We start from the raw sequence: 12,600 nt of genomic DNA, 5'->3' as shown, positions 1-12,600 counted from the left end.
TTTTTTTTTTAAACAAACAGCAGTCATTACATGACGAAGGCACAACCACACAGCATACACGCAAATCTGCCAGCGGCTAGTGCGGCATTTAAGGTGTTACAAAGTATCTGAAGACACTTTGGTAAAAGTTTGAGTCAAATCTGCAGGGTTTAATTATTTAATGTGGGTTTTGTTTTTGATCTTTTAATGTTATAGCCGAATAATAAAGTGCTTTGTAGGCGACATGTTTAAGGTCGGTAGCCGTGCAAAGGGAGCAGGGGCATTATCTAATAATAGTGTTTGTCTAAAGTAAGTCCGTAGTAGCTAGCAGCTAGCTTAGCTAACTCCTGAGTAACTTTGTTTCGGGCCACTCTAAGGGACCGTCGTCAAAGGGGCAGAGGCCGGCAGGGGGAGCGCTGCACAGAGCCGTGCCCTTACTGCGCCACTTTAAGTGAAATGGGAAGCCTTGAAACCTCCATGTTTGTATCTTGAAATTGCAAGCGGAGTTGAGCACCATATTGAATCAAAGTTGCCAACTCCTAGACAAACCTCTTAAAACTTCCACACGTCAAACTTGAGCGCGTATCCGAGCGGACACACGGATCCGAAGAGTAATGGGCGCACTGTAGGTGACTTGTTGCGATGTTTCCCGGGGCGTTTCAGCGTTGTTTTCGCTCACGTTAAGTTGGGTTAATGCAGCACCGAGTCGGCGGACTATCTCTAACTTTAAAGTGTGAAGTTGGCACTCTGGACCAGACCTGGATGTGATGGACAATCCGTCCTCTGTAATCACCCAAGTGAGCCGGGATGAAGAGGGAAATAAAGCCGCGGGAGAGAGGGGTAAGTTGCTTATTTATTTATATTATATATATATATATATTAATTTTTTTTAAATACCCCTGTGCAGTCATGTCAGGGGAAAAAAGGAAAAGAAAAGTTTTGCAACTCCTGAACTCCGAGCCTAAGCAGTAAGCTGCTTATGAGCAGCAGCACAGATAAAGCCAGTGTTAGGAAAGTGGACAGAAAACAAGTCAGAGCAAGAAGACCGCGCTGTTGTGTGTACATTATGGCTGCGGCCCTTTGGCCTCTGATGAAAAGTAAAGGAAATGACGTACAGCTGGTTGAGACATCTGTAATAGTAGTCAGATTCAAAGCCTTTCCATGTCCACCTTAAATCCCGGTTTCCTTGGAGTGATATCGTGTCAGATAAATAACTTTTCCTTTTTTTGTTTTGGCAACACCACAAGTGGCCGCTTTCTGCAGCTTTACCAGTTCGGTGTTCACTCACATGAAAGAGTGCCTCTGCCACCGTACGCGCACACAGACAGGTCACCGCTGTAAACTCAAGCTTAGTAAATAATCAGGTGACCTGTCAGTCATCAGCCAAACAATGCTGAGTGGAAGCTAAGACTTTATTCAAACAAGATGCGGACAGACAGACGTACATAGAGGCAGTAGTGCCTATTTTGGTTTTAAAAGTGGAAGATCACATCTTGTAGTCTGGTGTGTTACACAACCTTTTCCCTCCATACATGGTGTTTACTCGATGTGAAGCGCAGCTGCTATATGAGACGGCGTGTTTGCTCGAATCTACCTAAAGAGATTCCCACAAAACATCTATAGTTTGCAAAGCCACATCAAATCATACTGAAACTTTTAGTTTCTCTTTCATTGTAAGATCAGGTTTATGCAGTCTTTGCACTTGTGTTTTCTGGTTCTCGCTGAATTAAGGGACATCATTTCACTGATTTTAGCACAGCAGCGACTGAAAATATGGGCTGAGTGATTGTAAAGATCCTCCATCAGCCTTCTGTCTTGCAGTAAGTCAGCCTTCTCAACTTTGTGGAGTCAGGTCTGCCCCAGATGTTAATCAGTATGCTGACAGAGTAAATGGAGTTCAGTAAGACTCATATATGGAAGCATCTTTTTAAAACATTACATGCTAACCAGCGCATTGGGTATTTATGGCCAAAAAATAGGATCAGAAGTCAAGAGCTGGTGGTAATACGACTACTATTACTATAACCAGCACAATGTGAGAGCCCCATGTTATTGTTGTTCCTACTTCATAATAGGAACTTTGGTCCAGGATCAACATTGCAGCTGACTAGTGACATTCTCCAAGCAGTTCAGTTAGCATTAACCAGGATGTTGGCTAATGTTCTTTAAACCACGGGTGTCAAACAGGCCGCAGCCCAGAATTGCCCCAACAAAGACTCCAGTCTGACCCACTGGACAGGTTTAGAAAATTTTAGACATAAATTTTAGACTCAGCTTACTACTGATAAAGACATTCACACCACATCAATATCAAATAATGGAAAACTCCTGTTTTGTCATTTTATTTATTTATTTATTTTCAAAAGCAAAATAAAATCTATTGTGGAAATTTCATATTTTTTAACACTGAGATGAAAATATATACGCAGTTAAACGTTATGCTAACAGAAAAGATTTTACTGGTCTGACCCACGTAAGATCTAAGTATTTTGTACATGGGAACGTCAAACTCATTTTACTTCATGGTATATTTTAAACTGTCAACAGCAAAGTGGGGACTTTGACAGTTAAACCTATGCACTAAATCCAAACAAGGTCTGACATTGGGGGGCCAGAAATGAAACCGGATAAACGTACAATTAGAATTGGTGCTTTAAAAAAACCAAAAAAGGGAACTATAGCACACATGATTAAAATTCAATAGGTGATGATAGAAGTACAATTAAAGACTGCAGCTGGTGATGGTAGTCGTTGTTGTGCTAGTTCTCCTGTTGCGGCCTGTAGGCGTAGAGGCCCTCCAGCTCACCCTTAACCTGCAAGCAGAAGAGCTGCCTTCACCAGTTGTAGTTCAGGATGGTGGAACTGGGTCTGAAGTTTTTGACTGATCACATGTAACACTGTCCTCTCAGGCATCTAAAATAAAGAGCTAGCTGCTAAGGTGTGGCAGTGGCCCACCTGAGTATGGTAGAGAAATGGACTTCTGAGAGTGTTTGGAGAAACTAGTGTCACCATCTGAGTGACATACATGAAGTAGAAGAGAAATAATAGGTGCGGTTTCTACTCCACCAGTTCAATAATGACCTCTAATTATGACAGTATTGCTTCTATGAATAGTTCTCAGAAGGCACACTCGCGCGCCCCCCCTTCTTTCATCTGTCCTCTGGCTTTAATATTGTGTTTTAACTTGAAGTTTACATTGTTTAGTCTGCCTTTGTGAACCCACAGAGCCGTTTTAATTTGTCTCTCTTTTTATTGGAGACTTTCATAGTCGCATCAAAGTGTGGCAGCTGTTTCAAAGGCTTTTGCACTTTCTTCTGCATTGAGACTAATCCCTGTAAATAGCTTGTTATCACTCAAGGCTAATTTGAGATGTATTGTCAGTTCAGTTAATTCCATTATCAAGCACACGGGTCAAGCTCTTGTGCCTTATCAAAACTGTAATGTTAAAGATATTTGGAGGGAGTAAGCCAATCAGGAAAGCCTGGTTACTTACTCCTCAATGTACGTTGTCTGACTAAAGTCCGTTTTTAGCTAAACGGTCAATAACAGGGGTGGAAGTGTCTGCAGGAAATCTTTGAACGCCAAGCTTAAAATAGACTCAGATAAAGATCAGATAAGGTGGAGCATCTTATCGTGAGTCTGTGGACTGAGGCTTAATTCACTGAAAGTCATGTCATGATGGGAGCTATTTTATTTTTGGTAAGGTGTGGCATACAGTGTAACGTGTTCAGTGGCCTAATTCACAGTGCTAAGTGTAATCTTACATTTTTCACAGTCTGATAAGCTGGAACTCAGTTTTGTTTTAGTTTTACTTACCTTAGCAGTGTGACGGTAAACGGATGAGCCATGATTACCTGATGTTTGGAGATGATAGGCTGGTAAAGCAATAATTAGAGTAAATTTTGCTTTTTGCGTTCCTCATAACTTGTTTGTTTATTAGATTGTTTTCTGCATTATTAAAGTGTTTATAGTAGAAGTAGCTCTGAATGTGTTTAGCCCCAAGCTAATGTTTAATGCTGTTTTTTGCAATGCTGTACTCAGATGGTTCTCTTGTGTTTTGAAGTTGCGTTGTTAACACTGTGCTGAAAACCACAACTTAAACACTCTTTAAAATGTTTAAAATGAAACTTCTGACAGTGTCGGTTGTTCAGTTAGAAGGGAGGTAATTAAACTTGTCTTAATCGTGGATCAATCCAATATCACACAGTTATGTTGTAATGGTAAAAGAGTCCGACTGGATACTAATGCTTTTGAAACTCTGATATCGACCAACATTTTTGTTCTTTCTTTGCGCATAAGGAACATAGACAGATTTCCTTAATATTTATGTGTAACTATAAGCCCTTATTAAGATGCAACAGTGCATTTTAAAATGCACTTGGTTTATTGTCACAACAATGCTCAAATTGCTCATTTACGCGCTGCTTGTCATTTGTGGCATTCGGAACGCGTGTGCTCCCAACAGGGAAGATGCAGAGCGGGCTCCGGTAGACGACTATGCAGCATCAACAATCATAACATGGCGATGGCGTCCCGTCTCTTCACTTTTTAAAATTCTCCTTTAGCTGTTATAAATGCGGATGCAACATATTGGCAAATAGTAAATATCAGCCTGGCTGATATATTAGTTGGTCTCTAAATGGCATATGATAAAATACTGATAAATATTAAAAAGTAAAAATGTAAATATCCAGTACAGACATGGTGAACAATTTACGAAGTGCCCACTGGATAAAGTTGTAGATAATTGTGTATTGAAGTACCATGAGGGAGACATGTGATCCCAAAATTCATTCAGACCCGAAGGATACACCAAGCAAGAAGTTATCCTACGCAACAAGAACAAGGAGTCCCTCAGCAGATGCTATATCCCCTACTGAGCTCTTATTGCTGGATTACTAAGTTAGAAGAATGATATGAAGAGAGGGAAAATACTTGCTACCAAGTGTGTTGAAAAATAATAATAAAGCTATTATACGTGTTAACTTTTAGTGCTTAAAGCTGTTGTCCTTACTGCAGGCATTCAGCTGCAGTATGTTCAGCTCCACACTGTAAATTGTCTCCTTTATAATGGGCTCATCTTCATAATGCTTTTATCAATTAAAACATCCAGGTGTTTGGTTTACAAATACTGAAGTGAGTCAAGACTCCAGGAAGCAAATAAGGACTTGATGCTAGGAATTACGAGGACCTGAGGGAGTGAATGAAGGAATGAGGGGAGGAGTGATGAGTTTTCATTAAAGAATACCAGTGACAATAATAATTCAGATGAAATCAGCTCAGTGTACATAGACACTGGTATCAGCTTACCCAAGCTATGCTAAAAACACGATGGCAAGCACCTTCCTCCACTGATACCCGTCTGTTTCCTCTTCCTGTTTTGGCCTGAGCACAGCAGAGGCCAACGGAGGGTCAGACGGGGTTTGAATCCACAAATTGAGTTGGAGGGTATTGCAGAGGAGTAATAAAAGAGGCGTGAGAGATGGACAACAGAGGTTTGTGTGTTGGTAACACAGTCACGTCTGGACAGAGAGAGAAAGGGAGTATGGTGCATAAAGGGACAGAAACCAAGCCTAATGTGAGACAGAAGAGTGAGGAGCAGAGCTAATCAGAGGTTTACAAGACTGGGAGAAACCCGCACTGGGAGCCTGGGCTTGACGAGCATTCATGAGAGCAGAAATAATTTCAGTAACTCGAATAAAGTTTTGTGGTTGGCGAGCAAATTTATTTTTTATTTATTTATTTATTTTTCTCTCCCCCCCCCCCCTGTTGGAATGATGTTAAACTTGGTGTGCAGATCTTTTGGCACAAAGACTGATCCCAAGCACTGTTGTGGGTTCGTGGTTTCTGTTTTGCATATCAACGACCGGCTCACTAATTGGCTTCAGAAACTGCAGCTAAACCACTCTCCATAAATATAATGCCTCCAATAAAATAAATCGAACATCCCAGGAAACATTATTTCACATTTATTCACCCAGTCTGTTAGCAGGTAATGAAAGTAAAGCAAATGAATGGAAAAAGAAGTGAAATGGATTATTATTATTATTATTATTATTATTGGTATTTGGGCATATGGGTGTTATTGAAAATATGAGGTCAGGTTGTAGTATGTGTTTGTTTTTTGTGCCACACCCCGAAAAGCTGAATATGCGACATATACTGTAGAACTTTATACAGTTGTATTGAATAAATAACATGGGTAACATAAGTCATGTTACAGAAGACTGTCTGAAGACTATCATTTCTTTGGTAAAAAGTTCTGCTGCACAAATGTATAGGAAAATTTAAAATAAATAAATATCCTGAAATAAAAGAACACAACCACAGCTGACACATCAACTTAGTTATGGCCCATCTACGCTCCAAGGGAGGGACAAAGGCATACGAAGAGCAGTGAGTCTTCTGTGTCAGATGTGCGACTTCACCACAAATCCCATGTGGTAGTAAAGTATGACACAGCTGTTCAGCTGTCTCACAACACTTTGTGTGAAGCTGGTAAAGTGCTGTGTAAGACTATGAGCTGCATGCTCTGATCTCAGATAATGAGGTCAGAGCATAAACCTTGTAATCACAGGAAGTTCGTTGTCACAAACTCCGCCCACCTCCTGTTTTAAACCTTTTGTATGTTAGTGGCAGCCAATCAGAAGATGGTTTCTTAAATTGGTAAGACCCTTTAGTATTTAGTAATTATCTGCTTTTCAAAGTGTTGTTGTTTTTTTTTTTATATATATAATTTTTTTAATTACTTTTCAACTAAATGATCACAGCAGTGCTTTAGCTAGAAATTATTTTCATAATTGCAATTAGGGCTGGGCCATATTATACCGTTCACGGTAATACCGGTATAATGTTAGGCAACGATAGGAAAATGAAATATGGCGATAGAATGGGAGTAAAACGCGCATGCGCAGTGCCTTTGTTTTCATACGCACATGGCCGATTGTTGAGTGAAACAGATGAACCAGAATTGGTTTGTAAAAATGGTGCAACTTCCGTGATGTGGAACTGGTTTGGTTTTTGTCCGTCAGATACACAACAAAGCACATTTTTTTGCAGAACATGCAAGCGGCCGTTGTTATTGTCATATTTGTCGGACTAAGATGCTCTTAAATCTGGGAGTAATTCAGGTCAAACAACACTGCAGCATCACTTAGAGTTAAAAACTGTCTAAATTCTTTCATCTTTAATAAAACGATCAGCATTGCTGCTTTACCAGGTGTAACTATAAAGTTTAACTTCCAGGCATCCATGAAAACAAAAGTTATTACATTTAACGGAGTTAGAAGTTAGCAGGAAGCTAGCGGAAGTTAGCTCGCTAGTTTCGCTAGTTACCTAAGCATGATATAGCATGTTCTGACTGAGAGATTTCTGAAAAAATTCAAACGTACAGCTCTGCTATCACTTCCAACATAAATGAAGACAGGAAACTAAACAGCAGTGACGTTTGTAGGGTTACTGAAGTTGGGCTAGCTGGTATATAATGATGTGCTACGTGATCGCTAGCGACACAGCTATGTTAGCATAATATAAACAGTGAAGCTGGAGGACGAACACTAACACTTTTCCACTTATAAAAGTTAACGTGAAGGTTCTTCATGGTTAGAGACAAATGCAATCGCATGGCAGGATGCTGTAAACGGACCAAACTTCAGTCAGGAGAACAACTGAGATAATCCATCCACAATACGAGGTTAGTCATTAATATACTGCAACAACATGGGAATAGAGCAGCTACCAGAGAATTCAACATTAATGAATCAATGGTACAGAAGTGGAGGAAGCAAGAAGAATGAGTTTAATAAAGTTTGATTTATCTGACTGCTTTGTTTCGCTTAATGTGCCTTATAATCCCGTGCACCTTATGGTCCGAAAAATGCGTACTGCACACTGCAGTTTAATGTTGCAAAGCACCTCTTTTTAACTTCAGTGGATATTATACATGGTTATGCTCAGGATATGTCAGCCCATTTCTACTGTAAATGCCTTTTGGGTAAACTTTCAGCAAGGAATTTGCATTTGCACTGTTACATTTTTATAAAGCTTTAATGTACATAAAAACCAGCTTCTTGTTTAAGTGAAAATAAATGGAAGGTTGTCTTTTTGCGCTAGTAATGTTGTGGAGTTGTATTTTGTCTCGCATCAATTATATCGTCGGTTATATCGTTATCGCAAATTTTCAAATATATATCGTGATAAATATTTTTGGCCATATCGCCCTGCTCTAATTGCAATTACCACAATTAGTGTTCAAAGTTTCTCATGAGTCTTTCACACATGCTATTTGGAAGGCTAAAACAAACTGCTTTACATGTGTTAGATGTTTGATATTTAAATGTTAAAAATTAAAAATGTCATTTAAAAACCATAAGAAATCATTTTCAGTATGATCATAGGGGGACCTCAATGTCAACCACATATTTAATTTGTGGGATATTTATAATTAGAGCTATTTTGTAACTTTGTAATATGTTTGTTACTGTTCTTTCTGTCTTGGAGCAACTGTGACCACATTTACTCTGGGATTAATGAGGATTGTGATTTACTTATAATTTATTTGAAGCCGGTGTTGGTACCTGTAAATGAAATCTAAACAGCCGCACAGCAAACCCATTACAGGAATGAGTTTTGAATACCTGTTGAGCTTCCAAGTACAAAGTGTTCGTTTGCTACACGATGATTGACAATAAGGCTGCCAGCTTTGGTTAATAATCAGTTTCTTGGGAACATCTGGAGGGTTTGTTTTGTGAACAGAAAAACTCAAACACTGCTTAAAGTCCTGCTTTTGTGCTTATTTTGCAAAGTAGTAGTTAAAGTGATTTTTATGTAGCTTCCATTTGGGTTTAGAATTTATAAAAATGCTTGTCGCTTGATGTACGTGATTAATGAACCTGAAGTTCAGGTCTTTCATTGCCTGAGTGGTTAGTTTGCATTTTATACATACCAAGCAAACGAAAAGTTTTGAATTGCGTCATTTTGGTATTGAGTAAATATTGTTTACAGATTGCCTGCGGTGGTTGTTTGTATTATTAATTAATTTGTTCTGGTTGCCGCACATCACTCAATAATTAACCTGATGTGCTTAAAAAACTTGTCTCTTTGGCACCATCGCTTCACGTGGTGTTAAAGTGGTGAATTTTCATTGGTGGGGCTCGAGTCGTGTTTTTCTGCTGACATCAGAGAAGCAGTTACGCAAGAGGTCCGGTCAGGCACGTGTCTCCAGGACGGCCTGTGCACATGACAGTATGAGGAAAGTTGCTGGATGTCCTTTGTACTGTTTTTATACAATCACTGACTAGATGGGGGTCATGAGTTAGGAAGTGCTGTATGCAAGTAGAGTATTTCAGGTATTTCAACACAGGAAGTGTGTCAAATTAAATTTACATTTAAAAAAATAAATAAAATTTGGTCATTTACGAGGCAAAATTTTTGGGGTAGCTACGAGTTGAAATGAACAAACACAGCTATTTTAGTAAAAAATGATATGGGACTGATCATTTACCAGCTTAGATGGTGTGGTAAAGTTTTCAGTGTGTGTGTGTGATTATGGAAAACTGTGGTCTTGGAGATACTTAAGCCATTTCCACACACGCACTGCAGCCCTGAAGTTTTCCAGACATTACCCAATGGACGTGTATGCAAGTACACATGTCTGACACAGTTGGATATTAAACCTTCTTTAACCTTCCAGACCGCTGGTGCAAAAATCATGTGATGTCAGATTGTGTTGATTTGCACCAATGTGAGAATAAAGCAGGTAATGGCAGGCTGAGGAAATTTATAACCAGTCCTGGGCTTCATGCATGCTTGATTGAGACAGCACCCTCGACTAACTGTAGTGTGAACACGTCTGATGCAAATCATCTCCCGCTGTGTGCTAAATTTGGGAAAGGGCATTTTCATACGTGAAAACTGCGACACTTTTCCATGAAAGACCGCTGTGTACTTTGGCAAGGCTTTGCATATTTGTGGGTACATTTTGTCAACAGTAGTAATAGTGAAAGATGGTCTTGAGAACTTCACGAGTGTTTAGTGTAATTGAAGGTTTGAAGGCAGTTGTGGTCAGAGTAATTACCAAATTATTACATGAGTATTACACTAACCATTGAGGTTGCAGCTGTTGCGATCAGAGTGTGAGATGGCTCTTTCTGCAGTCCTGTTTTTCAAAAATCATACTGGTCAAGAGGTAAAAATGAAATAATTATATATTTTACTTGTTTTTGTTTTGGCATTCACATTTTTACTATGTCATGGAAGAAACATAAAATGCTATATAGTTTATCTTTATATTTATGTATGGTAAAAATGTGCAAATCTCTTTAAATTGTGAGGTTTTATGCATCAGGCCATAATAAAAATAATCTGGTACTTGGCGTGTCTTTAAAATGAGGTAAACACAACAACTGTTACACTGTCACTATTTTAGTTACAAAATGATGCCAAAATGCTGAATCAGCATGTTTTAAAAACTAAGAACAGCCCTACTGCTTCCATAGGAAGATAACTAGCAGCCAGGTGCTGCTAATCAATGCACTTTAATAACTGATCATTAGTAGACGTGAGCATCTCTACAAAAAGACATTGCTGGTCTGGAGCATTCAGGTGTGTTAACTAAATACCAAGTAGGAAAGACAACATGACTGATCTTAGAGAAGCAGAGGTGCTCCCTATCAATGTGAGAAGGGTTATAAGTTTGAAGCCTATTATTCTACAGTGAGAAAGATTATTTACAAGTGGAAAAACATTCCAGATCCCTGCCAATCTTCACAGGAGTGAACAACCCAGAAAATTCACCCGGTTTGTCAGATGTTGCAACACAAAGAGATATTGCAAAAAACCCAAGAGCTACATCTCAGACTCATTAGACCTCAATTAGCATGTTAAAGTTCATGTCTTGTTTGAAAGTGCTGCAGGAGAGCGCTTATTCTGTTTTAGGAGACTGTGGCAGCACGTGTTAGGGTTTGCAAAGTTGTAACTGAGCAAACCACAAGACTTCTAGAACAGTGTTTTGGACAGACTAGACCAAAATCTTTTGCTGTAATGCACAGCATCATGTTTGGAGAAAACCAAACGCAGCATATCTGCACAAACACTCCAACTGAAGCACGGTGGTGGACGTGTGATGATTTGTGCTTGCTTTGCAGCCACAGGACCTGAACACATCAGTCATTGGTGAACAGAGGAGTTCACGGTCGATTCAAAGTATTCTAGAGACAGATGTGACACATCTGTCTGACAGCTAAAACTTTGGCCAACAGCCATGCAAAAGGACAATGATCCAATCACATCAGAAAATCTGCAACAGAATGGCTGACTCAACCTGATGTAAGGCCTCACCACAGCAGGATTTCAGAGAGCCATGCATAAATAAATGCCCACAAATTTCAATGAATAGAAGCAACATTGTAAAGAAGAGTAGGCCAACATTCCTACATGACCACGCAAGACACAGCTGAAGTCATACAGAAACCCATTAGTGCTGAAAGTGGTTCTACAAACTACTGAATCATGGGGTGTGCTTGGTTTTTTTTTTTCTTTTTTTTCTTTTAAAACACACTGCTTCTGCATTTTGGCTTAGGTTTTACCATGTAGTAAGGACTAAGTAGTTTTATGTCTTAGTGTATTACTTTGTTCGATTGTTTGATCAGACTTGAAGACTTTAAGTAAATGTCTGTTTTGTGCCCATGTGTTCAAAGCATACCGATAATGATGATAAAGATATTCCCATGCACCTCTTAATATTAAGAGTTTTTCCTAAAAGCCAAGCTGTTAAAGATCCTGTATGTTGTAATTACTGTAAGCTCGACAATTTCTTGATCTATCATCTTCTTCTGCAGGTTCCTCTCCCTCTCTGTCTTCCAAGAAACCCAGGAGTGGAGGCCTCTTCTCCAGCCTTTTCTGCTGCCTGTGCCGGGACCAGCCTGAGCCGCCACCAGTCAACAACAACGCCCCTCTCTTGGTGGAAGAGAATGGAACAGTGTCCAAGGTGTGTTTTCTCGGTTGCCCTGGCTCAATTTTTATTTGTGTACTTTTGCAGTCAGCTCATTATTTTGTGGTTTCTCTTTTTGAAGATCCAGGCGAAACCACTGCTGCCTCCAGTGAAGTCAAAAGACTCCGGAAAGATCTGTGTGGTTATAGATCTGGATGAGACCTTAGTTCACAGCTCTTTTAAGGTAAGGCGGGGGAATGATAACACGCTGTAGACTGAGTTATACAAGCAATTATGTTCAACTTCAACATTTGCAAGCGTGTTCTTTAATTTCCTGCTGCAGGAACTAAAGGATGTGTGTGTTCAGAGAGGCTTTACAGCACTTAGCTGTCCCCTGCGATCACATTACATCATTATTTAGTTACGTTTAGAACACAACAGTCCAAGATCTGCACTTTTCCCTCCATCTGGTTGCTGTTGGCTCTGGCAGTGACATTTTTGTCGTGGCTGGCAAATGCCAAACTCAAACACAGTCACTCCTGCATCTGCGCACACACTGACTGTCTCAACCTGTCTGTCTAGAAACAACACTAAGTCAGTTCATGTTTTAGCATGTAAAAGGCAAAGTCCAGTGTCTGTATGTGTTTGTTTGTTTTGTTTTTTAAGTCTTTATTTTGGTTTAATAAGTATCT

The 12,600-nt window shown here is 39.6% G+C and overlaps 1 protein-coding gene across 1 annotated transcript in view; it reads left to right on the top strand.

Moving 5' to 3' along the window:
* The first annotated feature begins 425 nt into the window (after positions 1-425).
* Positions 426-12,600, top strand: part of ctdsp1 (CTD (carboxy-terminal domain, RNA polymerase II, polypeptide A) small phosphatase 1) — a 17,252-nt gene continuing 5,077 nt past the window's right edge. The window contains exons 1-3 of the mRNA XM_005749458.1: positions 426-819; positions 11,817-11,965; positions 12,051-12,152. Coding sequence (XP_005749515.1) covers positions 747-819; positions 11,817-11,965; positions 12,051-12,152 — 324 coding nt within the window. The 5' untranslated portion in view covers positions 426-746. The remainder of the gene's footprint in view (positions 820-11,816; positions 11,966-12,050; positions 12,153-12,600) is intronic.

This window comes from Pundamilia nyererei, unplaced genomic scaffold, assembly GCF_000239375.1.
Source record: "Pundamilia nyererei isolate P.nyererei 1_Seehausen unplaced genomic scaffold, PunNye1.0 scaffold00245, whole genome shotgun sequence".
NCBI classification, from domain to species: domain Eukaryota; kingdom Metazoa; phylum Chordata; class Actinopteri; order Cichliformes; family Cichlidae; genus Pundamilia; species Pundamilia nyererei.
The sequence above is the reverse complement of the archived record's forward strand: the minus strand, read 5'-3'. Positions and strand labels throughout refer to the sequence as shown.